Below are 26096 nucleotides of genomic sequence, written 5' to 3'. Positions count from 1 at the left end.
TCTGTGAAACATAATTAATTATTTTTCAGAATCACTGTACAAGGTCCTCGCAATTTCCTCCTAAATTATTCATTACGAAATCCACAACGAAATTAATTGATTCAATGTCAGATCCTATCGCACAATTTCTTAATAAATCGTTAATGTTCTACCAACGAATTACATTGGCAAAACTTCGCCGGAGAGCAGTGCGGCATTCTTTACAAGGCTGGAAGCTGGTGAGATATCATGATAGTGAAGGACCGCGATAAAATTCCGCTCGGAGGATAGGAATAGAGCGGATTTCTAAAATGAATTTAACCGGGAGCAGAGGAACGGCGCCCAGGAGGAACATCGAACATCGTTGAATTGTTAATGAAACGTCCACTCGACTCACGGAATCTCGAGCGAGCAAACACGAGCGAATCGATCTTCGTTATGGTCCCGGTCGCTGGTCTCGCGTGGCCGGAAATTCGCATTGTTTCGACGGCCCGCGCTTGTTACCCCCGACATGTCCCACAAAACAGCGAGAGAAAATAAGAAGAGAACGCGAAGGATAACGGTTCTCTGGGAGATTCGCGGATCCCTTTTTTCGTATCGCTTCGTCTCGGCGAACGAGCGTCGTCGCTCTTGATATTTTTGCTTGACGCGATTACGCGTGGCCGCGATGTGCACGAGAGCCTTTGGATCGTTCCCACTGTGATCGCTCAGGGCTCTTCTTCTTCCTGCTAACCGTGAATTATTGTGAGTCAGCTGTGGGTCGTGGACAAACAAGGATCAGTGGCGAGAAGGGCAAGTACGCGATTATTGCTCGAAACACAATTATTTCAAAAATAATAGCGTGGACCGATATTTTTTGAATTCTGAAGCAGATCTGGATTCCAATATTTTAGAAAATATATAGCGCCATCTTGTTTTTTCGAGTGGGGTCCGCTTTCCCATTGTGATCGCTCAGGGCTTTTCTTCTTCCTGCTAACCGTGAATTATTGAGTCATCTGTGGGTCGTGGAAAAACAAGGATCAGTGGCGAGAAGGGCTAGTACGCGATTATTGCTCGAAACACAATTATTTCAATAATAATAGCGTGGACCCATATTTTTTGAATTCTGAAGCAGATCTGGATTCCAATATTTTAGAAAATATATAGCGCCATCTTGTTTTTTCGAGTGGGGTCCGCTTTCCCATTGTGATCGCTCAGGGCTTTTCTTCTTCCTGCTAACCGTGAATTATTGTGAGTCATCTGTAGGTCGTGGACAAACAAGGATCAGTGGCGAGAAGGGCAAGTACGCGATTATTGCTCGAAACACAATTATTTCAAAAATAATAGCGTGGACCCATATTTTTTGAATTCTGAAGCAGATCTGGATTCCAATATTTTAGAAAATATATAGCGCCATTTTGTTTCCTCGAGTGACATCCTGGCGCAATTAATTGCAAGAAATAATTTTTAGGAGTTGTATATAATCAAAAATGAAATTAAATAGACAGTGAAAGTAGGTATTAATCTGTTGTTATCGAGGACGTAGTAGTAATTAATAATTTCTCGAACATTTACAACGGAAAATGTCAAGAGATCGGAAGCAGCACAACAGAAATAAAGTTCGATCATTCTATGTCGATATAAAGTAGATATTCATGCGCGCAAAACACTTTTTTCGTATTTCTCAAGGATAAGAGACTTGGGAGGGTGAGAAAGTGGATGGGTTCGCGCTTTCGACAATAAACACCGTCCGCTCGAGAATCAGAAATCTTTTTATTACTTATAAAGTAATCGCTTGATACATCCTTCTAATCAGAAGTTACTCGTACAAGTTACATAGACTCAGAAAATAGCGAGAAGTGATTGGAGAAGTCATTGCAATTACACGGATCGCTCCTTTAACGACGTTGGTCCGAGTCTCTGTCGCTCTTGCCAGATGCCAGCGTCTCGCGGAATCGATCGGTTTCGGAAGGAAGCTTTTAATTAAAAAGCTATTTGTCCAGCGGAAGCGCCCTTTTAATAGTTCCGCTGCGACAGTTCTTCGGGTGAACTTAAAAAAGTTAATTTTTAACCGTTCGGAAATCGCATCGGAATACGTGCTACGAAGTACCAGTGTGCGAATATTTTTTCACTTTTCTTTCATGTTTTCGATACAGAACGAACGCGTGATCGTCCATGTTGTAGCAATCGCTGTTTCGGCGAAAGAGTTCGTTTGGAACAAAAATATTAGCTGCATCAGCAGGTAATGTACATATTTCGAAGAATTCTACGATAGCAATTCAAACGTATCTTCATCGAGAAGTGTCTCATATCGTCTCGCAGAGAGGATGGCGTGCTTGCAATTGAAATTCTATGGCATTCCATGGAAAACATTAGCGGATTGTCCATAGTGCGACTGAGTGCGTAAGTTTTGCTAGATTCCGAGTGGAAAATAATTTATTATAACACGTTTTACCGTGTGCGAAGCGGTTCGATGTTGTTGCAACTCGCGGCCGCTTGCGTTGATTGGCAACTATTTCAAATCAATCAAAACCTTTGCACTCCGCAGACTTCCAAACGTTTTCTACGATGTCAAAACCATTAAAGCTCTCGCAGCGATCCAATATTCAACGAATCGATAAATCGACGCGAGAAAATGCGGAATTTAACGCGTTCCGTACAATTACACAGTCGTTCTCTGCGACATGGTCGACTTACACGAACGTACGCAAACGCGTGCGTGCACAAACATTTTCACGATATTTCCTGTACAAACCAGCTCAGTCTCGAGCTAACGTGACCGCTTAGGGCTACTTCCCCCCAATTTCCGACATCGTAAATATTTCCAAGGAAACCCGAAGAACCGGCGCGAAGGAGAACCTGAGGAATTTCTGTAAATCGTGTAGCGCTTCCGTCCGAATCGAATAATAATCGATCTCTTGTGGAGGAGCCGCGGCTTGGCAAAGACGCGGCACAGAGAACGGAGCCAAGTATTCGCGAATAACGAAACACGAACGGAACAGAGCCCCGGCCGGTGTTGCCGAGGGTGAAAATCGGAGTATTTGGGTCGACGTTCACAATATACGCGGCGCGGCGCGGCGCGGGCGACAACAGCGGCCCTTTTGTTCCCCGGTCCGCCGCAGTCAAAACAGACCGCCTGCAGTCTAAATTAGCGGCGTGCACTCAACCGGCCGACCGAAATCATTTCGACGAATCAATTTAAAATATTTCGCCCGTTTAGCGAGGCTCGAAACTCGTCTCCGATCGCGCGACGATCGCAGCCTAATTTTCTTAACGCCGCACCGTGGACGGGTAACTGGGATCCTCTGTGGCAAAAATACAATTTTCGAACCTCCGTATTTAGACAAATTTTTTGTTCGCGAAAATCTGTTGGATTTTGTTAAATTTGTTCGAATGCTGGTATCCTGTCAGAATTACAGAATACGAATGTATACTTTCGACGTGATAATATTCTAGCTGATTTCGACGCGAATTCTCGAGCTTCCATATTATAATGTTAAACCTCGAAACAACGTTAAAATAATTCAAGCCACAGAAAGCGAATTCCCAGCCACCACTGTGCGCCGAGCGATTCCGAACGAAATATCGCGGAAACCAGGCTCTGCCAATTATTCTACGACGCCTGTCGGCTGCCGTTGCCCCGGGAAAAATGCTAATTAACTGCCTGCTTGGTAATATCGGGAAATGTTCCTGCAAAACATTCCAAGCATGCTCAAATAAATAGGAGGATTATTTGACATTTTTTCGCGAAAAATTCGAGGCGTGAGTTCGTTGTAACGTTCACGTTGTACGCTGAATTTATTATTTCGTCACGAAGATTGTTCTGTCATCTTAACTTTTTAGTACAGTACTAATGAGCAGACTGCAGATTTTTATGCAAAATAAAAATTGTCTCCGTTAATTCCAAGATGTAGGAACTACGTAGACATTAAATTCTTTTCTTAATCACTTTAATCGGATGACAATAATTCGGTAACATTCTCAAAGTGTTTACATGTTTTTTCCTATTTTCCATGCGATCGTTTGATTTTTCTCACAAAATCCGCAGTCGAATAATTAATGTTGGACGGAGATTGAGAAGAGAATTTATAAGATGTGCATTTTATTTCTTTGTTCTAGATTGAAGGAAAATTCTGTCGTTTCGTGATCCTTTTAGCACGGAATTAATAATGAAATAAAACATAATCTGGTTAAAGTGAGTGACTCCAACTGTTTCGTGATTATTAACGCTGAGCTTAAATCACCAAATAAATAAAAAATGAGGTAAACAATGTAATGTAACGCAGGATTACAAGCTGTGTAAATGCTTTCTCCTTTTTATCTTTCTTACGGACCGATAATAAACAGTAGAAGTATTTATTCCCTACGGAATTTGCGGTGAAATCGAACTCGGAAACGATTCCCCAAACATACGCGAGATACGCATTAAGTGAACTCGATAATGTTCAACGTTGCGCATAAATTCACACGGGCGCGTTGAAAGAGCCTCTTTTAAGCGATGGCAGCGGCCGCGACAACCGCGGGACCGGAAACGCCGTCGAGCTCGCGAATCGAACGGATCGATCGATCGATCGCCGTTTGCATTGGTTTCCGCAGGAATGGAAAATCGTTGAGCGCACGTTAGAGCTTGCGGACTGGACAGACGAGAAAACGGTTTTCGGCGACGCAGGCCCGGCCCGGAACGCCGTGATTGTCGCCGATTTATTGCTCTAGAACTTAAGATGAAACTCACGGGCCGTGGCCGCGTCCCCCGGAAAAAGGCAATACTGTGTTTCTTTTCCTCCCTCGGGATACATACACTTTCACGCTCTGCGTTCTCCGCAACTTTTATCTTTCCTTCCCGTCGGCTGAATTCGTCGCATTCGTCGCTTTGTGTGTAGGGTCAGCGCGGTCTGACGATTCGATTAGGCTCTTTGCTTGGCCCTGATCGAGCTCGCCGGAAGCTTTGCTGACGATCTCTATCAAACATTTTCTCAAATTAATGTCGTGCGAGTTCACGGATTTACAGTATGTACATGTAGTCGAACGCTGTCTATCATTGAAAGTTGTGTCATCGTGTACTGCTTTATTGTACAGTTATTGAAATTGCAAAGATGCTTCCATAGGACACCGTTGAATAAGTCAATTCTTTACTCGAGCGAAAATGTTCGATGCTCCCCGCAGATTCCTGAATCGTCCTCGAAGATTAATTATGATCTAGAGGTACGTCAGAATTTAAGTATTAAGACTCGAAATTAGGTTGAACCGAACTTGGATTTGTTTGTACCATCTTTCAGCGATTCGTTGCATTCTTGCAATTCAAGTCGACGTTCCGAGGTATCCCGGATAACTTATGGCCGCACGAAGATATTCACACTCGAAGCTATCTTAATTCGAAATCCAAAACGAGTACGTTGCTGCACTTTTAACAGTTTTTAAAATATATAAACAAATTTGACACTGTGAAAATTCGTTCGGAACGTGGCACAGCAATTTTCACTGGCGTCTCAGAGCGCAAAGGGTTGATAGTCAGTGAGACTGTAGTACGCAAAAGCTGAATTCATTTATTGGTTTTCATAGTGATTCGTATCCGAGATCAGCAAAGCTTTCCTAAGCCCGACGAACCGACCCGTCGCGTTCATATTGGCAGGACCAGCTACGAACTGACGAATGGGTTACTCCTTGCGACCCGTTGCCCTCGAATCATCGGTTCGATCTCCCCTAACAGTAATAGTAATTTTACAACCGCTATTTTTTACAAACATGTCACAGTCGTCGCGCGACCGAGATCACGATCCGTCGCGACGGAAGTTGAAGTATTCACAGAGGAGCCTAGAAAATAATCTCTCAGGATGAGAAGCGCGATCGTTCGGATATATCTTACGAGAAAATCGATCATGCCGGTTAATTAGTCATTTAACGCGTAGTTGTTGTTTGTTTTTTCTTGTTTTATAATCGTTGGATCGAGTTGTCGATCGAGAAACGCTCGAAACGCTTCGAGGAAACACGACTCTGAACTGGTTCGCTCTCGTCCCTTAAAACTCGATCTTTAATTATCCTCTAACGATTAATTCTAAAACCGAGTGTTAGGCACACGGTTCTAATCGACGACGAAGAGAAAATTCTTTAGTTCTCTTTTTAATGGAAAGAAACGTACGCAGACCTACGAACCAGACTTCGAAGCTCTCCTTCGGCTTGTTCGCCTTCTTCCGTTTCGTCATCCAGTTCTCCCTTAATTCGAGGTTCGAATGCTTTAATTAATACAGTTTTGCGAACCGTTGAAGGCATTGGTTTCTACTTCTTTTGTTTCTCTGTCTCTTAGTTACTCGAAAAATTCGATAAGTCTAGTAATATAATGTATGTATCCGGCGTTCACGTATATACAATAGTATTTGTATGTTACACCGTTGTCAGAGCACAACGCGGGGGTGCAGTGGTAATTAATCGGTGCGGTAATTGAGGATATCGATTTTCGGTCCTCGCGGCGCAATGTCTCGAAGAAGTTCTCTTTCTGATGATCTTGGCATTCGTTCGTTCATAATTCTCTAGAAACGGAATCCAACATTTGCACAGTTTTTGTCCAAAATTTCGGCGATATATCAGCTCCTCGGTGAAGAGTATCGCTTCATCAAAATGGCCGCCAGGAGATGATGCTCGAATCTAAAACTTCTCAATATTCTTTGGTCGAGCTCATAAAATTGTACTTTTAATTAATCGATCGCATATTTCCATACTTCTCCGCGGTAAAGCGATTTGAAACTCGTACGATCGATCGTCTAAAACAATCGCTCGATCGTTCAGCACGGCCGACAGAAATTGTACAAACTTTTCAATTCACCCCAGAGCTCTTCGTTAATATTGTCCTTCCAATTACTTTCCTGCGAACTATTGTACTTCTAATGGTATTATGAAACTTCGAAAGAACAAAGGCCGAGTATAAACGCCGACTTCTCACCGGCGCGAATGAAAAGGTACTTGCTGTATTTTCTACGTTTTTTCTACGAGCACTGTTAGCTTAACCTCTCCGCTGTGTGACCAATTTTGATTGCAAAGCGAGCACGAATTCGTTTCACGAAAACATTCACACTGTCGAAGTAGAATATAAAAACAACAATTACGCGACTGTTCAAGAAACGGTTCGTTCAGCTTCTGTTTCACGCGAACGGAGAACGTTACAAATCGAGACAGAAGATCGTTGTCCCGTTTCAAAATTCGCATCGATCGAGATAGATTTCGAACTCGATCTTTTCCCCTCTAATTATCCTCGGCACCGACGTTGTCCGATGGATTTCTATCGCAAACGTTTCCGTATCGATGCGAGCCACTCGGCTAGCAGAACTCGCCCGTCGAAGTTTAAACTCGACAGCGATCCAATATTAGTCTCCAGTGTGCTTAACACACGAATATCTATGAGACACTGTGCCGCGAGGTCACAATGGAACGATCGTTTACCGATCGATCGACCTAAAAAAGAGAAAAAGAAACGAAGGGGGAAGGCAAGTCGGGGGAGAGGGGCGCATGAAAAAGGGAGAACAAGGGTCGCGTCCATTATTGAATCTCGACGAAGGTTAAAAGCTAAGATTAACCCTAGAAAGTTGAAAAGGGAGTCTCCATTTCGGTCGCGTCCCGTTGCTCTCGCACATTCGGCTGGTCCGAGAGGACGCGGAAGAATAGAGAAGATACGCGAGCCATTCCCGGCACAATTTGTCATCCGATCACAATTTAGGTTCCAGAAAAATATACTTATCGCGCGGGGCAATCCTCGCGTCGTGTTCAACCGTTCGTGCACAGTTCAGGAAATTTGGACATTCCGAGGATCGAATCGAGTCACAGTTTCAACATTCGATTTTCGAGAAAAATTTAATTTCATCACCGGTGGTAATGTGATACGTTGAATCAATTTCTGACAAGTTGCAGGTTAAAGCGACGGTTCGCTGCAGGTCAGTCGACTCGAAGAGTGCGCGTAGGTCGAATGAAAAATCTCGCTGGAGGAATGCGCGACGTTTCCGAAGATCCGAGTTTCTGAAAGTCGCGTGTTTGAAGGTCGACCATGCGTTGAAGTCTCCAAGCGACGACGAAACTTTCTTTTAGGGCCGCTCGATGGAATTTTCGAGGAACAGGCTTGGTGCTCGAGGTAAGAGAACGCGCGCGAACGGCGTTTCGACGCGGAAACGGTGGAACACTTGGAAACCGCGCGAGTTTCTTCGCTCGCACGAAGTTTGTAAGCGTAATCGATTCCAGAGCTTCGGGATCGCATTGAGATCGCTCCGAGCTTGAATCGTTTTATCGTTTATTAGGAGGAGCGAAGTCGTTGGCCCCACGGAAGATTGTAAATTTGTAATAAGAAGAATATTATTATTGTTATTATTGACTGATATAGAATTTCAATCCAGCGTATTTTACAATATTTCAGCTGTGTCAGTAGGCGAGAGAAACATCTTTCTTGGAATTACGCTACTATACGCTAACATGCTATTTTATTTTGAACATACAAATTTTAAATGTACGAAATAAGAAAGTTTCTGCATGCGAGAATTTTCGAAAACTTCTTACGATGAACGAAGGCGAGTGATTGGGACGATTTGGCGCGGAAAGAATTCCCAAGTGTCACACGTTTCTGTTTCCGCGTCGTGAATGCGGGTTTCTAAATCCAGTCCCGAATATGCTCCCGTTTCTCTATTCTTCTGTCTCTAAGATCGTCATGATTCGTCGACACGTCGACTGCCATCTCGAAGTCATTTATCAGTGATTTATCTGTTTGCCAAAAAATTTACCGATCGTTTGCTTCACGCAACAGAACATTCGGCGAGCTGATTTCTGTTAATTTACCATTGATTAGGTGACAAGGACACGACTATGGTCACGTTCATTGTTGTGGTTCTAGGCGATAATTGTGGACAGGTCGTACAATTAGAGCAATCATGCTAGGCTAACATATTATACAAAGCATGAGCCCCTACACCCATAACGTATCAATTATCCAAAATAATTCAAGTAATCCACGTTTATCCATTGCTCTATTCGATCAGAATGAAATTCGTTCAATTAGCCTAATATTCTAGTAAAATATTCCCACAATTTTCAACAACATCGATCCGATCGATTGTTTCAAATGAATTCACGAAGATCCGCCAATTTTCAACAGTCGACAACAGGCTCTGCTCCACGATACAATTTTTTCGAGATAATTTATCGTCGCGATTAGGCAGTCGACGCGTCAAACAAGGACGCAAAATGTAGAATAATACAAAGGGCTCGTCGAATGTGTCGCAAGCTCTCGGGGAAATCGCAGGGGCATTACGATTAATATTTCTACATATAAAAAATAATCAGAACAACGTATCTTACACTCGAAGGCATCTCTAAGTCGTTTCTCTTCTTCGTCATCATCATCATCATCATCATCATCATGCAGCAGCAGCATCATCTTCTTCATAGTTAGTTGATTGCCGATACTCTACGGATATAGCTATTTTATAAGTTATAATAATACATATAATACGCACGGTTACTCGGCCGCTAAACCTCTCTATCCGCCTAACGATCCTTACAAGTATCAGTAATTACAGAGGATTAAGAGACACACGGGGGAGGGGACACGCGCCATAATTTCATGGAAACTTATCGATCCCCTCGATTCGATCGTTCCGAATTTTCTGTCGATTCACTCGTTAAACTTACGTGACACTGTACTTTCTACAGACGATACGGTGATTACGTAATTTCATTTAAAATTAGCTTCACAAGGTCATTGGAGACGATTATGGGAACATACCGAAGCCGTGCCCCCTTCGATTTTCGTACATAAATTTAAGAAAAGAGATACAACATAGCACTACCTGTCTTTGGAAACTGAAAATGTTCGAACAATCACAAAAATGTTCAAACAATATACTCAGAAACGCAAATTATCGCATAATCTTTTTGTACAGTTTCGAATATTTTTGTTACGCCAAAGAGATTCCCAATTGTAAAAGTATGCAATTCTAAAATTCTTCTAGAAAAATGTTCCATACGGTACATTACTTTGTTGTCATTGAATGTGAATCGAATGAAATCTTTATTTTTTAATTGCAAGGCTTCGATACGTTGCCACAAAATACGTTCCTACAATCTCCACGATTATTGTTTGATGGTGGGGAAAACTGTGTACGATACAGTGGTGGTGGAAAGAAACTCTGGAGACGGTAATCTGGTGGTGAAGGGAAGCATAATTCGCGCTGAGTAATGTTTCTAAGTGGCGTTTTATTGCGAAGACAATCCATATGGAAAACAACAAACTCTCTCGTTCGATCGATTTATTCGAGAAAAATAGGGTGAATAGTAACTTTCAATTAATCGTGGTCTCCGCGTTTTTTTTTTATAGAAAAAAGACAGCGACAACGTTCTTAGAAATAAATACTATTATATATATATATGTAATTCCATATATATATAACATAACAATATCATCGTGCTCATAAAGGTCTTAAATACAACATCATCTCCTTAAATACATCGTAGATCGCGATCGAATAAAATCGCACGGATGATATCACGCTTTCTTTTGACCACCATTGTACTATGATGATCCCTCGGCAATTAGAGAGGACAGTCTCGCAGCGATATAAAACGTTTCGAGAAAAACGAAGAGGTTTTTCGTTTAGCGTTATAATCCTTGTCGAAAATATTTACACCGGTAGAGAATCGAATCGAGCGATCGATCGAATCGCATCGGCGCGTGTCTGCCGATGAGAAACTCACCTCGCAGGTGTTCGCAAATGTTCGTACGTGTATGGCAACGCACCGGCGCGGCATAGTTGTCGAGTCCGTAGGACGAATGCTCAGAAAGGATTACTATACATACGTCATATAATATAATAATTCGAGAGTAAAATTAGAGTAGTCTAGCGTTAACAGTATAATAATAATAATAATAGTGACGATAGACCGTCGTTTAAGAACTAATTGGTGTTCGTACGTTGATCCCCTTTTTTATTTTGGTACCGAGTAAGATAATTCTCTTTCTCTCTCACTCTCTCTTTCTCTCTCTCTCTCTCTCTCTCTCTCTCTCTCTCTCTCTTTCATTCTCACTTTCTCTCTCGTTTTTCCGTTTCCTCCTTCCTGTTCCCGTTTCTCTTTCACACGCCGCTTTTCATTTTTGTTCACTCTCACTTTCTCTCTCTCTCCCTTTTTCACCTTCGCGCTCTTTCACGCGCGAACCCCGCACTCGTTTATCTCGTCCTCATCGATCTCAATTGATTAACGGCTAAATGAGCTGACGTGGCTACGAGATGAACATGGCTGCTTGGGTGTTTTCAGTGTCTCGAGTCCGCCGCCTTCGAAATCGAATGGTGAAATCGTCGAACCGGCGCGGAGCGGTCGGCTGGACGATCAGGTTCGCGGAACTCTTATTTCGGACTTTGATGAATTAGAAACCCGGACGGCCGAATTGTTTTTTCACTTGATCGGAGTGATTGTATCGAATTTTTGTCAGAGCATCGATAATATTGAAGGCATTGCACATTGGACGTTGATTATCTTGTTGATCGAGTGTTCGACACACTGAAATTGCGATTTTGCAAACGGTTGGTGTATCCAATTTTATATTAAAATACATCTGCAAATATATATGTATCAGCGATGAATTAAGTTCTTCTTTAAAAACGGACTCGATTAAGAACGCGAGAGTTTCGCGAAGATTCGTGAACAATTCGAAAAGTGATCGCAACGTCAGCGTTCAAAGTCCTATTGTGCAATGTGCGCTGCACTTATGTGCAGTGTTCACGACCTGAGAATCTCACGATGCATCTATGCATTCAATATTCAAATGATTTGTTTGCCAAACCATAATCGTCGAGCCATAGAGATCCCGCTTTGGCACAATTCCGCTTGAGCTGATGCTGTCTTTCGCAAAAGCGACTCGTCGATCGTTGCGAACGACCGCGTGGATTGGCGTGATCGATCGTCGCTGCGCGCCGATTCTATAGATCCTCGAGTTTAACCCTTGGAGAGCGAACCTTCTCAACGACTGTGCAATCAGCGATAATTAGGTACGTTATAAAATCCCTTCCTGTTAATTCCTCTCGACCATATTCCTCGAATCTGACTTAAGCACCTTCAGCACCCACCAATCACTCTCCGTTTAATTAAACAGCTGCCAATGTAATTATTTTTCGAAAGCTGAGTCGTTGTATCACGGTTTTAGCAACGCCGGGTCGGAACAGACCCGGACACCGCTGTTCAAGGGCAAACGGATACACCGATCTCCTGAATTTCGTTAGTTTCGGGATCTGTTGCTAGAATTCAGTGGTTTCTTTACTGTCGGTTAGCATACAGGGTGTTCCGAAAGAATTTACAGTCTAGAGAAACGTTAATATAATTCTCTATGCGAAGAGAGAGAGTGAAAATTTACGACACTCGGACTACGTATTATAATAGAGAATTAATGATCGATGTCTTCTTCTTCTTTTTTTTTTTTGGAGCGTTTATTTAAAATTTATTTCCAAAGTAAAATCTTCAGCGAATGCTAGGATTCATTGTATTAGAAATCGAGACAATGTATTTGGATCGGAGATAATCTCATCTAAGTATCTGAATTTGTATCATTTATACGTACTCGTTACTTCGACGGGAAGTAGCCTTCCGCTAAAGAACACATACTATACCTATAGTTATCAATGGTTATTTTTACTTTGTCGTAATTCTTCCATTAAAAAATTGGTTTGCTAACCGGGCAAGACGTGTGTACGCGTTAGGTTCGCCAGTGTAACGACTGCATTGGCGTTGATCGAAACGATATATAATATAGTTTAAAACTTTTCGTTATTATCGATGATATATAATATTTGATATATATTTGATAGATCGAATGCATAAAATCCGTGGAAATTGTAATTGCAATTGAGAACAAGTCCGCGCACATTTTGGCCACAGTGTACATTTTGATTACATCGATCTTCTTGATCATGCAACAGAAAAATCGCCCAGTTGGCAAATCAATCAGACAATCCCGCTGCGTTTCCACTTATTGTCGACCTTTCCTTAAAATCCCCCGTTTCTTGAACCCTTTTTGCGGAACACCCTATACATGAATAGGACGTCTGTGTAAAATAGTCCAAGCAGTGTGATGGAGTCTCGACGGGTCCTCGCGGACAAGAAAAAAATAGTTATCATGAAGAAACATCTGCGCCTTACATACAATAAATATATATCAGTATTAACGTACGTAGAAAATATATGTATATGTATAATATATATTTATATTTATATATATATATTATTTATATATGTATATGCAACGCGACACTTATAGAAAAAGATATGTATCCGACGCGATGAGATATACTCTAGAGAACAAGCGGGCAAAATTCAACGGGGGCGAAGGGGATGGGGCACAGAATAGAAATACATACTTGGATGCCAGCAGAGTCGGATAGATGTTCAACGAATAATTATCAATAACCGTATCAATAATTATTTAAATATTGGTTCGCTCTGTCACCGACGTATCGGGCGCTCGAACAGCTCTTGAAGCCACTTCGATGATTAATTAGTCGAATTGAAAATTCACGGATCAGTGGAACGTCCGAGATCCTCGGATCAGAGCGGTCTCGCATTTTTCCCCCAACTGAACGTTTCCTTTTACCGCCCTTTTTCCTGACACGTTGACTGCCAACAGCATCGACAAAGAGAATTACAATGACGGCGGACACTCCAGAGAAAACGACACTAAAAATTATCGATATTATCATCACTGGAACCACCTTGGTTAAAATTGCTAGAAATCCGATTGAAAATTGCAGCAGAAGCGTTGTCAATCATTAACGTAATCAAATTCAAACGAATCTTGTGCTAAAAAATCGGCCGGCACTCAACGTGTCGAGTGAAACCCAACAGCGACAACCGGTTCCCCGGTTTAGCGTGTCGATTCCGTCGCACTAATCCGAGCCGTGCCGCAACGCTGTCCACAGCACCGTTTTCCCGATCCTAACGGAGATGCAACGACAATACTACCCACGGTGCAACGATAATCGGAATCAAAAAACGGTAAAACTCTGTCCAACTCTCTGAATGCTAACGGCTCCCCTCAAGCGCACAGATCGGCTACCATAATCGATCGTCAACCATTCTCTCCCTCCCATTCTCTCTGTCTACCAGCTAGGTCGCCTAGAAATGGAACGTAGAAAAATATAAAATAAAACTTACACGAACGAATCACGTGAACGGTAGTCTCGAACGACTGAATTTATCCCGACTATCCGATCCCCTAATCTTAATGTCTCACTAATTCGGTTAGGATCGCCTTCGTCCTCAGCACGCGGGAATACGGCGCGACCGAGATCGCGAATGAGCAAACGTCTCTCTCTCTCTCTCTCTCTCTCTCTCTCTCTTTCTCTCTCTCTCTAGATCCTCCCTTCCTCAGATCTTCGATGCTGCGAGCTTCGTTTTTGGAACCAGGCTCATAGATTCTTCAGCTTTATAGTCGTCCGATTCTCGTGGATCTTCGAGAACTCTGTACACCGTAGATTGTGGCCCCCGCAGACGTCGATCATTGACACTGATCGATCTCGACGAGGGAAGTCTCGTGGCAAATGAGTCCGCTGATACGATCGACAGATGCGATCGCGGTCTCTCGATCACGAGGCTTACTGGATGATCGACGACTATCACCGGCTTGGTCTAGGATCTCGATCTAGGATCTCTTCTCCCACGCATCCCGTCGCGTCGTCGCGCCGTGTGTCGGCAGGGTTCAACCAGGGTTCGCTCAGGCCCTGCCAATTACGGCCGTAGGTCAGAGGGAGTTCTCCATTTCTTCCGTTGTCAGCTGGAACTGCTCTTGACCTATATCACCGAACAACGTCGATTTAACGATCCGACGGACGGGTAACAATAGCGGAAGCGGCGCGGATTAAACGCACGATCCGAAAACGCTTTTTCATTTTCTTTTTTTTTTTTTGGTCGCAGCGGGTGCTTTGCTCTGGGAGCTTCGAAGAACTTTGTCCGACCTTGTCAGCTCTCAGCTGCAGGTCCTTTGATACTTTGTCCCTTTTGTCAATCGCACGCCTTTCTCGGTGGTTTCAATCGAGCGTGCTCGCAAATAGAATTTTTCAATTTTCCGGATCGAACTTTTGAAATAGGGAACAGTATATTTTTAGGGGTAAAGTATCTTCGCTTTCCCATTCGGCGCGTGATGTAAAGTCGTTGAGGAAAATGAACCGAAGATGCGAAGCGAGTATAAGGTGGATTGCACTGTGAGATAATTTTTGCACAAAGTCGATAGCCGATTGAGCGTCGACAATTTTTCATCGACGAAATATGATCCTTTAACCCTCGGATGGCGGAATTGAGCCTATCATGATTATACATTCTATTTAAAATATTCTACTTTCTTTGTTATTCGAATTGCTGTTCCTATTGAAATTTCTGCTACAGTAATTTATTAAAAGTATTCGATACCTTCACCGGGTAAAAAGATCGGTGCAGATTTCAAAGAAGAGTACAAATATTAACAACGAATCTATTAACAAGTGTCTACTTAACAAGGTTGATCTTATTATAGCCTATTCTATCAAAGGATCAGTCCAGTACTCAACCGTTTCAGGTATGATTTAATTCGCTAAAGAAAATATTTGCAATTATTTGCAACGATGAAATCGCTAAAGAATGCAACGCGTCCACCATGAAATCGTTCAAAATGTCCGCCATTCGAGGATTAATTTTTCACAGTGACGTAGAATGTGAATCGAGGCAGAATGTCGCGCGCGAGAGTTTTCTTTAAAATCGCAACCTTTCAAGGGGTTGCTGTGTTCGCAACAGCGAGCGAATGGCATTTTTTCTTTAATATCGTCGGCGCTGGTGGAATAAAAAGGAAAGAGTAGAAAAACCACTCACTGAATAAATACGCTGCGAGGTCACGGTCCTCTGCTTGCAGAGCAAGATCACGGGGCGTGTTGCCTTGTCGATCCTTGACGGTTAAAGTAGCGCCGCCCGCCACCAACATGCAGCAAATGGAACGGCGCTTATATTGAGCCGCTTTGTGCAGAGCGGTCTGACCTCTGGAATTAGAAAATACAAAAAGGGAGTCTCTTTTTATTCGATTCCTGTTTACGTACCGGAAATAGGCTGCCCTTCGACCCACATTCAAGCTTCCTCGCGGGGAAACTTGCAAACAGAGGCTTGCGATAAACTTTGTCCACGTTTCGTGGCATTAATGGACTTATTAATCTCAACTTTGAAAGGGAAAAGAATTTTTACATTGGAAAATAAAGTTAGTGAGTGAAAAAGCGGGAATCATCGTCTTCAATAACACTTGTTAATAAAAGCAAGAGAAAATACTGAAAGGCAAACTGTTGCTCTTCGCAAACGATCTTTTTGCACTTTCAAAGACTTTTTGAAGTTACCAGTGATTTTTTGAATAATATCGTGTAAACCTGATATCACTTTATAGAATATTATGATCTTAAAGTGTTTTTAGACTAAGAAGATTTATGATAAAAATTGGCTAGAGAATAAGCATGTCATTTATAGAGACGAGTCTTATTGTTTATAGAGACGAGGCTTATTGTTTATCGAGAACCCTTCAGATTCTGTTGGACTTACTTGTCGTTGTCAATCATGTTGAGGATGCTCGCTGGAGCGCAAGCGATCAGATATCTGATGATATCCTTGTGGCCATGCCTCGAAGCTAAATGAAGAGCAGTCTGTCCAGAGGCGTCAATGGATAGGAGAGAGTACCCTTTCTCGTGGTGTTCCTTCAAGGCGGCAAAATCACCGATCTTCGCGGCTTTCAGTATACTGTCGCTGGTCTTCTCAAGCAATCCCGTGCTGAAGCTGTGAACCTCGGAACCTAGACCGAAAAGCCTATCACGTGGACTGGAACACAAAAATTGTCATTTACAATATCCATTCCATACATGAACCGCGACACTCCTTCTGCTTGCCTCCATCTTGCCAAAATGTTAGCTCGAACCCTCGAATTTTATTTAACATACTCTCGCATCTAATTTAACAAACTGTTGATGCTTATTTATTCAACGTACTCTCCAAACTTACTACTTTACATTTCAGTCTAAATAAACTTATGCATAAATCACTGTTTATTCTCTGCTGAAGCAGAGAATGCAGTGAACTGCGTATTTGCTTAATTGTTCAACTGAACTTTATACATACTTATGCAAAATTTACAAACACCTAAGTATCCGGATGCTTGGACAGTTCGGCAGCCGATCAGTGTAAATTGCTGAGCGTGAAGACGGAGGTAAAAAGGTCTTTTAAAATCAATCCTACAAAAACATCGGTGTAAGAAAATACAAATCAGACATTGCTCAATCTTCTAAAGGTTTCAATTTCTTATTAAAATTGGATACACACTAATTGTCTGCTGAGCCCTGCATTTACGGATGAAGGTGTAAGTTTCATTAACACTAAACCTACCGAGTTCTAAACGCGTATTGCTTTAAAAGTATAACGAGACTGCAATTATTCAAACCTTTTGTCATTTCTATTATAAAGTAATCATGAATAATGGAACTGATTCAATCGTTTGTTAAGAATTGTTTAAAATAAACAATTTAAAAATAAACAATGTGAAGCAGGCGATTTTGACCGGTATGGTAGATTTAGTGTTAAGATAAGCTTGTGCAACTTGAAAACGTATTTCTGCTAGCTAATATAAATCAAGGATAGATCCGGGAAAAGGTACCTAATGAAAGTGAGCGGTGCCTGGTGTTGCGACTGTGCAGCAGCAGTCGCCGAGATCGATTTCGAGGAACTGCTTTGCTTCATGGAGTCCCCGGCTACTTTCTCCTCTTTCCTGTCGTTCATCGGCTCGCTCATCGATCCTTCAAATTCTTTAGAGGAGCGTTGGTCATCGGGCTGCATCTTCGTTTCATCCGACATCTTAGGTGGTTGTTCGTTCTCCGCCTCCAAAGTCTGCTGTTGCTGCAGCTGCGGTTGCTTCGACTGTTCCTGCGGCTGCGGCTCCTTCGACTGTTCCTGCGGCTGAGGTTGTTTCGGTTCTTCCCGTGGCTGAGGTTGTTTCGGCTCTTCCTGTGGTTGAGGTTGCTTTGGCTGCTCCTGCGGCTTTGGCTGTTCCTGCGGCTGAGCTTGTTCCGGCTCTTCCTCGGCCACCGTTGCATTATCATTTGTTGGCTCTTCTGTCATGGCTGCGATTCTCTTTGGTTGTTCTTCGCTATATTACACGTTCTTTCTATTAATCTAATGATACGATTCCATTACCATTACATTATCATGGAGACACAGACGAATGTGTGAAGTGGAGGAACTGAGGCACTGTGCTAGGCAGTTATATCGTTAGTCGTATCCTCTAAGCTTGTGCTGGGTAAATTAGTATTGTAAACCCACATATTACTTGTTAATCAAAGACATATTTCAAGCAATACTTCTATTAACGCGAACACAAATTATTATCTCAAATTTATACGTCGGTGCGACACAGTTTATACACTACTTTGTATTTGGAAGACTAGTTCATCCAGGTTACAATATTATTTTCAAACAACGTTGCGTTGTTAAGCTCAACGGGCAAGTGGTGTATCGATACTTAATGGACCGGTGGCATGCTTTCGTGATCTGTCAGTGAATAAATAATTTGTAATAGATTTTAGACAGGTTTCCAAAGAGAAAATAAAGAGTTCTATTAAGTTTGAGTAGAGTTTATCGAATATACTTATCAATACAACTAAAAATTGACAGGCAATAAGCCAAGGCATACAATTTAATTTATTTTGCTTTCACAGAGCAGTGGAGTAGAACCAAAATGTAACAAACAATACCACAACGATATCAAATAATCATTGCAGTCAGGGTATTAATGCCAAAAAACTAGATTCAACTCCATTCTACAATCTTAAAAGAAATTGTACCCAATCGAGAGAATTATCGTTCAAAACTGTACTTTCAAGAATTAGTGCAATCAAACCACTCTGTGTGATTCAGGTCGCAAGTATCGGTACACCGTTACAGGTACGAGCACGAAAAATATACACTTCGTTACTGGATCAGCATATACTGAGGACGGTCACGATGAAGCTACGCGTGAATGACAAAAAAAATAGAGAAAATACGGTGCAACGGATCGAGTACCTGGGCGAGGTTTCGGGTTCTTGGCCCGCGGAGACCTTGCCCTGTTCGGGTTGTTCGCCGGTTGATTGATTGGTTGCGTTCTCCTCGAGGACGTACACCGCCTCCACAGCGACATCGGTGACGTAATGCAGCTGCTCTTGAGCTCGGTCGACCCTGAAGAATCGCTCCGCGGTGCAAGCTGTGAACAGATTTACGGCAGCATTTTTATAACGGCCTGCCGCTCCGTCCTTGGGCTGCTAATACCGCGGGCAATCCGATTTTCCGCATTCTGTATTCTGGATTTTATGAATTCATAACGTGTGCAGCAAACGCGGTGATAAATTGTTCGGTGCCAGCCGCATTTCCCGTGTTTTTGTTTCGCTAAATAATTGACAGCCCCGTGCCAACCATCTGTTCTAGTATCTGTGACAATGGTTTATGATGAGACAGTATGTCCTTCGCGTTCATCAACATTTATGTATTTGCATCTACATCATTCTTTGAGAATATGTGAAGACTAGAAGTTGAGAAGAAGTTGTAATTTGTTAGCCTCTTGATAATTTAATAAACAATGTTAGTAAATAGTAAATAGTGCAAAAAATGTATTTTGATCATTATTTTGATAATTTCGAGATAAATAGTCAAGGGGTTAAATAGTTTTTCTTTTTGACGAGTGGACGAATCAATTCATTGTTCTCATTCTCTTACAGATTCGTAGTAAAATATGTGTAAACTTTTTCGTATAAACTGTAAACTGCAAATATACATAGGCTATAAACTAAATATATAAATATATAGGCTATAAACTAAAGACAAATCTACAAATGGCTTCTTTCGATCCCAGAGAATTTTTTTCAATTTTGCATCTCGCAGAAAAACTCCTCTGGAACTGTTTCTCTAGCCAGTTCTTGAAGCAAATAAAACGGAGATGTCTTTTTTTTCTCTTAAAGAAATTCTTCCAGTTCTTTAAGGCGCTATTTCTCAAGACAATGACAGTTATATATTAGTCTTTTTTATTATATTTGACTGTATTATATAATTGTATTCGAAAGACTAATATGTACTGTTTTGAGAAACAGTGTCTTCAAAGAACTGGAAGAATTTCTTTAAAGAACATCTCTGTTTTAATGACTTCAAGAACTGACTTCGGAAAAGATTTCAGAAGAATTTTCCGAGGAAAAAGTTCTTCAACATGTAACGTAACGTACTCAAGATGTCAGATTTTTTCAGAATTTATACTGGAAGAAACACCCCAAGCGCTGCTAAACGATTCTTCCTTGTAAGAAGTCCCGCGACCGAAGTAGGTGCTTCATTTGATCCAAGGGCATTCCTGACGCCATTTCGCGGCACCGGTGTTCCGCAGGAACGTTCGCTTAGCTTTTTAAAGCCGGCCAGCGCGCGTCATGAATTCATAAAGTCCGCGGTGTAACGCGACAGTTCGAAATAAAAGTGTTCTGTACTCACAGTCGAGGAAGCAACAAGTGTCCATGTTATGATCCTTCGCCAGGATCTTTCTCAAGGACTCGAGGTCCGTGGTGGCGTCTAGATCCAGCGGATCCACGATCCACGTCGCTGCGGAGTTCTTCAGCATGTCCTTGTCGTGATGGTACCGCTCGTAGTCCGACATCTTGATCTTCATCACCGGCAACTTTAATCTCTCGAGCTTGGCGTCCTGCTGCGGCCTGCCAGTGTTTCGCCGTTTCGCCAGCATCGTCGCTTTGTTCAACAGCTTCATGGTGATGGTGGATGGCAGCAGCCGGCAGGCTTCGCCGTCGACCTGCAACGATGGTCGTCGTCTTTCATTCTTAATGGATTCGTCGCGACAGATGGTACTACCTAATAAATTCCACCTTCTTCCCACTTCGATAACAGGTAGACGATAATTAGAGACAAATCTGGCCACCTTTCTTGGTATTAGATCCTTAATTTTCAAGTAAAAGTTTTAGTAGAACCTCGATTACTCACGATCGATTCGCAAGCAACGCCCCATTTCTTATGAAAATCAATCGGGATTAAATTTACCACCGTGATTAAGCAGTTTCTCTATTATCTGAAAGTTCATATTCTCTGAACCAGTTCCCATAACCGAGGTTCCACTGTGAAAATCAATGCGGATTCAAATTAGCACTGGGCCTAAGCAACTACTCTACCATCCAAGCGATCAGGTTCTCTTGATTGATTCTTATAGTCGAGGTTCTTCTATAAATTTAGCATATTTATATATTTATAATGCTGTGAACAGATATAGCATTGCAATTGGAAGTGTCTACAGAATCGTTATTATAGCGTATGCGGATGAAGCAAAATAAATTCTGGAAGTTGAGAAGAAATAAAAACTTATATGTATATCTTTGACAACAAAAATTGTAACATTAGGCGTCTATATCATTTTCATTATTGTTTACGTATCTTTTCATATTAATAATTAAATGTTAAGCTATGTCACCTTATTTAGAAGAGTTCCCAGCATGCTACTATGCAAACTACAACTGCATCACCATTATTGTCAAAGCATACGACATCTTGTCTTTTCAAGATCTGCATTTAGAAAGTTATAACTCTGATTACGTATCAAATGGCAGACGCACTGTATAAAGAGTATAGGAATCATGAATATAGAGTATAAAATATAGAAGGAATATAGGATAGGAATTTTGAAAAAGAATAGGAATCTCGAAGAAAGATAAGAAACTTGAAGAAGAACAGGAATCCTGAAAAACAATAAGAATTCTGGAGACAAACAGGAACCTTGAAGATGAATAGGAACCTTGAAAACAGGTAAGAATCTTGAAGACAAACAGGAACCTTGAAGATAAACAGGAACTTCGAAGAATAATAGGAATCCCTGAGAAGAATAAGAATTCTCGAAGAAGAATAAGAATTCCGAAGCAGGAGGTACCGACCTGCATTGGAATGGTTTTGGTTGTAACAAGCTTGGCCTGGCTGCATTGCGCTATGCAGGTGCCGTGTCCTCCTGCCTGAAGTAGCGGCAACTGATAGGTCGTCAAGCCGACCACCTCGAACATGCCATCCTCGGTGGATGGCTCCTTGGTTCCACTGGCAGCACCCCAGGGATGCGTCCCGCCACCATAAGAGGCGATGTTCAGGAACACAATGGCATGCACACGGTGCTCCTTCAATTTCGGTGTCAGATCCTGTCCGTCGCAGTCCAGCGTCACGTACTCCGAGAGGTCCTTCCATTTCCGTAACACGAGATCCTTGCCGCCCATTTGACCGTAATACATCTTGTTCCGTATCCGCGAGTTGAACTTCTCCGGATGCGCCTCTGTAATCAGTCGAATTCCCATTTCTAGTTTCAGAACGTTTTACTCTTTGCACACATCTCTCTGTTGAAATTGCAATTTATCTATTTATTTTCATGCTGGCACGTGTCGTTGAGATCAAAGTGAACTACTGTGAAGATTAATGGGTTCAACGCTAGAACTGTCGAAACAAGTCAAATTGGAATGGTCTCTGAATTTTTCTTTAACAGTTATTGGTATTAGAAGAATATTCCTGTGAGAAATATTTCGATAAACTTCTTGGTTGAAACATATATGTATAATAATAGAAATCGTGATCTTGTAATTGCCATAATCTAATGTACATTAATCGGGTTTAGGACTAGCGTTAATATAAACTGTAGTGAAAATTAATGGGTTATTTATCTGAGATAATTATCCGAATGGATTCGCTTCAGTCGAACATTTTATTATAACTATTCGTTATAAATTATTCTATCCATTTATTCGAACAAGTTGTTCGTAATACTGATTGTAAAATTAATCAACCAATAATGCGATTAATTGTTGAACTTTTCTTAACGTAATTTTATAAGAATATATTTATACGAATTCAATTTCAAGTACTTTTAGAATTATAAAATCGACGATGCCTTCCTCTGCACTCGTAGAAAGATTACTTAGTTATGTATCAATGATCGAACTACACGAAAGTAACAAGCTTATCGATGCAACATTTGAAGAAAGGAATATGGAAGAAACAAGTGCGAATGAATTCTTCTTCGAACAAAACCTTGTGTACGAATAAATTTTGTTATCTAGACAAATCTTTATTCGATAATGTCGAGTAAAATTCGAGTAAAATTCGATACATTCGTCTTTATCTTTCGACCATCGTTCGAATAAATCGTTGCTGCTCAACTGTGAAAGCATGATAAAACAAAACTGTTGCAGAGGAGCCTCGAGGCATCGGTAGCTAGACAAGTCGACCAAAATCGCATGAGAACGCATCAATTTCGCGGCGATTAGTCCCGGGGAAACAATTTCCCGGTCATAAATAATTCGACAGGAAAGTTCTACGGAGCATGACCTCGTCGCAGTAAAACCGAGTTTCCCTTCGACCGCAGTCACGGCTTGTCTTTGCATTATTTACAGATTAATTTAAAGGAGTTCGCGGGACCGTGAGACACCGGTGACTGTCAAGGGAATAGGGTATGTTGGGTCTGCGGCGTGGTGGTGGCCGAGACACCGACACCGACACCAACCTCGTGCCTCGTGAAATTCGAGGGCGATGTGAGCATCCACACCAAGGGAGAAGTAATTATTGACGACGTTCAGAGGCAGACTCTCTTTGCCCTTGCCGTTGTCGTCGTCGCCCTGGGCGTCCTGATTCCTCTCGACGATCAGCTCCCATCTGTCCAGCAGTATCGCCTCGCTCTCGCTGATGTTCATCAGAATTTTACCGATCGGTTCGTCCGTGTAACCGCCGCCCCAACCGAGAGCCCTTGCCAGATCGTTTCCGGTACCGAGAGGAAGAGTTCCGACCGCCGGCGGTGGAGAACAACCGATTTGGTCCAGGACTGATAGCACCCAGCCGACGGTACCGTCACCCCCGCATGCCAGCACTCGGAGATTAGGAACTTTCTTGAACAGCTCGAGCCTGCAAATCATTTCAAACGAATGTTATCTGTGTCCACAAGTATCCGGACTGGAGTACCCGATGATATTGTTAACTGTATTTTAGGGACTTTTTTGTCGATTACTATTAGACTGCGAATTTTATACTGCAGTTTGAGGGTCTGTAGGAATTTAACGATATACAGGGTGTCCCAAAATTATGGTATTTGCGGGAGATGAGGAGTTTCCTGAGGTGATTTGATGTAACTTTTTCCTTTATAAAAATTTTCTCCGAGGCATCGTTTACGAGTTATTAACGAAAAACAGTGACCAATGAGAGACGAGCTCGCCTGGCGCTAGGCGGCCGAGCCAACGAGCGGAACTGGGCTTCGTGCGCTGGTTGGCTGTGCTGCCTCGCGCCATCCGAGCTCGCCTCTCATTGGTCAGTGTTTTTTCGTTAATAATTCGTTAACGATGCCTCGGAGCAAATTTTTGTAAAGGAAAAAGTTGCTTCGAACGACGTCAGTAATCTCTAATTTCCGGAAATACCATAATTTTGGGACACTCTGTATAATTTTTATGTTGTAACACTGAAGCAGAAGGATCTTTTCTTGACCGTTCTAATGAATTAAATATAATGCAATAGTATTTTAAGATTTTTTAAACGTCTTGCACACGAGTAACTCATTCCTGTCATGAATGCATGAAATCCTCTAAGTATAGTAGTTCTTCCTGGAATTGCCAAATGTCAGGTTACCGTGAATTGTAATGTTTGTATTTCTGAAGTTCTCGGTTGCCTTTAAAGCGTATAACAAGCAGGAATAATTAAAGACTGATGTTTGCATAGTAATTACAGCGTAACCAGTGCTAGCCGCGCAACGACAACATAGCTATCACAATATTTGTGTTCTCTTCGAAAGTTCTCATTCGTGTAGCAAAGTCTACAGAAAATTGAAAGTTCTGTCCCCTCTTTCCAGGATGAAAAGTCGAACGTGGTTTATTTCGAAACTAGCGACGCTAATGAACGTTTAATCGGCTGTTATAACATTCATGAACGTTTGTCCTACGTGGCCATAAATGCAGCCGACCGAAACGGCCGAACTTCCGAATGAACTTCTCGAGAAAGTTCCGATAATGCCCATAGCGACAACTGTTCACCTTTATTCACCTACTTCCTGGCTGCGAGCCAGCCTCCGGTGGAACTTTAATTAAACCTCTTGTTCATTTATCATATTTTCCAATATCCCGGCCCCCACCATTCACCTAATCCATTCAGCCAATTCATTTTCAACTCAATTTCCATTCAATTAACCTAATTCCCCGTTGAAACTTCGAACCGCTAAATTTAAAAGTGCCGCTCGAAATTCCTTGATACATCATTCATCGTTCCATTAACGCCGTGGAGACGATTGTGTTCGACAAGTATTTAGATAATCAACTTTTCTCCAAGCGGGGTCGTTTTCCTTATCGATGCGTGTGGAATTTTCTCGATTAAATATGCTAGGACTTGAATTCAAACGGTAATTCTAATCTCTTGAAACTTGAGTTTCATTGTTACACAAAGAAATAGACCAGACTTTATGGTAGAGATTAATGAATTATCGAATAGCTAAAAGATCAAGCAAATTTAAGAATACTGTGTTCGAATGCAGTTCGAATGCAACTGAATGCAATCAATATCAATAATCAACTTTTCTCCAGGCGGGGTCGTTTTCCTCATTGATGCGTGTGGAATTTTCTCGATTAAATATGCTAGGACTTGAATTGAAACGGTAATTCTAATCTCTTGAAACTTCAGTTCCATTGTTACACAAAGAAATAGACCAGATTAATCTTTACTTTGTGGTAAAGATTGATGAATTATCGAACAGCTAAAAGATCAAGCAAATTTAAGAATACTGTGTTCGAATGCAGTTCGAATGCAACTGAATGCAATCAATATCAATAATCAACTTTTCTCCAAGCGGGGTCGTTTTCCTTATTGATGCGTGTGGAATTTTCTCGATTAAATATGCTAGGACTTGAATTGAAACGGTAATTCTAATCTCTTGAAACTTCGGTTCCATTGTTACACAAAGAAATAAACCAGATTAATCTTTACTTTGTGGTAAAGATTGATGAATTATCGAATAGCTAAATGATCAAGCAAATTTAAGAATACTGTGTTCGAATGCAGTTCGAATGCAACTGAATGCAGATGTTCTTTTCATTCTCCATGAAGATCCACAGATCTAT

At 41.8% G+C, this 26096-nt stretch overlaps 1 protein-coding gene across 1 annotated transcript in view; it reads right to left on the bottom strand.

The window, feature by feature from the left end:
- Nucleotides 1-1712: 1712 nt before the first annotated feature.
- rdgA (retinal degeneration A) overlaps nt 1713-26096 on the bottom strand; it is a 96624-nt gene continuing 72240 nt past the window's right edge. The window contains exons 4-11 of the mRNA XM_076524476.1: nt 23510-23904; nt 21906-22288; nt 20467-20779; nt 19024-19201; nt 17621-18109; nt 16519-16791; nt 15811-15974; nt 1713-14760 (exon numbers count right to left, since the gene is read on the bottom strand). Of these exons, the coding sequence (XP_076380591.1) occupies nt 14711-14760; nt 15811-15974; nt 16519-16791; nt 17621-18109; nt 19024-19201; nt 20467-20779; nt 21906-22288; nt 23510-23904 (2245 nt within the window). The 3' untranslated portion in view covers nt 1713-14710. The remainder of the gene's footprint in view (nt 14761-15810; nt 15975-16518; nt 16792-17620; nt 18110-19023; nt 19202-20466; nt 20780-21905; nt 22289-23509; nt 23905-26096) is intronic.

Source organism: Megalopta genalis, chromosome 9 (genome assembly GCF_051020955.1).
Source record: "Megalopta genalis isolate 19385.01 chromosome 9, iyMegGena1_principal, whole genome shotgun sequence".
Classification (NCBI taxonomy): Eukaryota; Metazoa; Arthropoda; class Insecta; order Hymenoptera; family Halictidae; genus Megalopta; species Megalopta genalis.
This window is presented reverse-complemented; position numbering and strand designations above follow the sequence as displayed.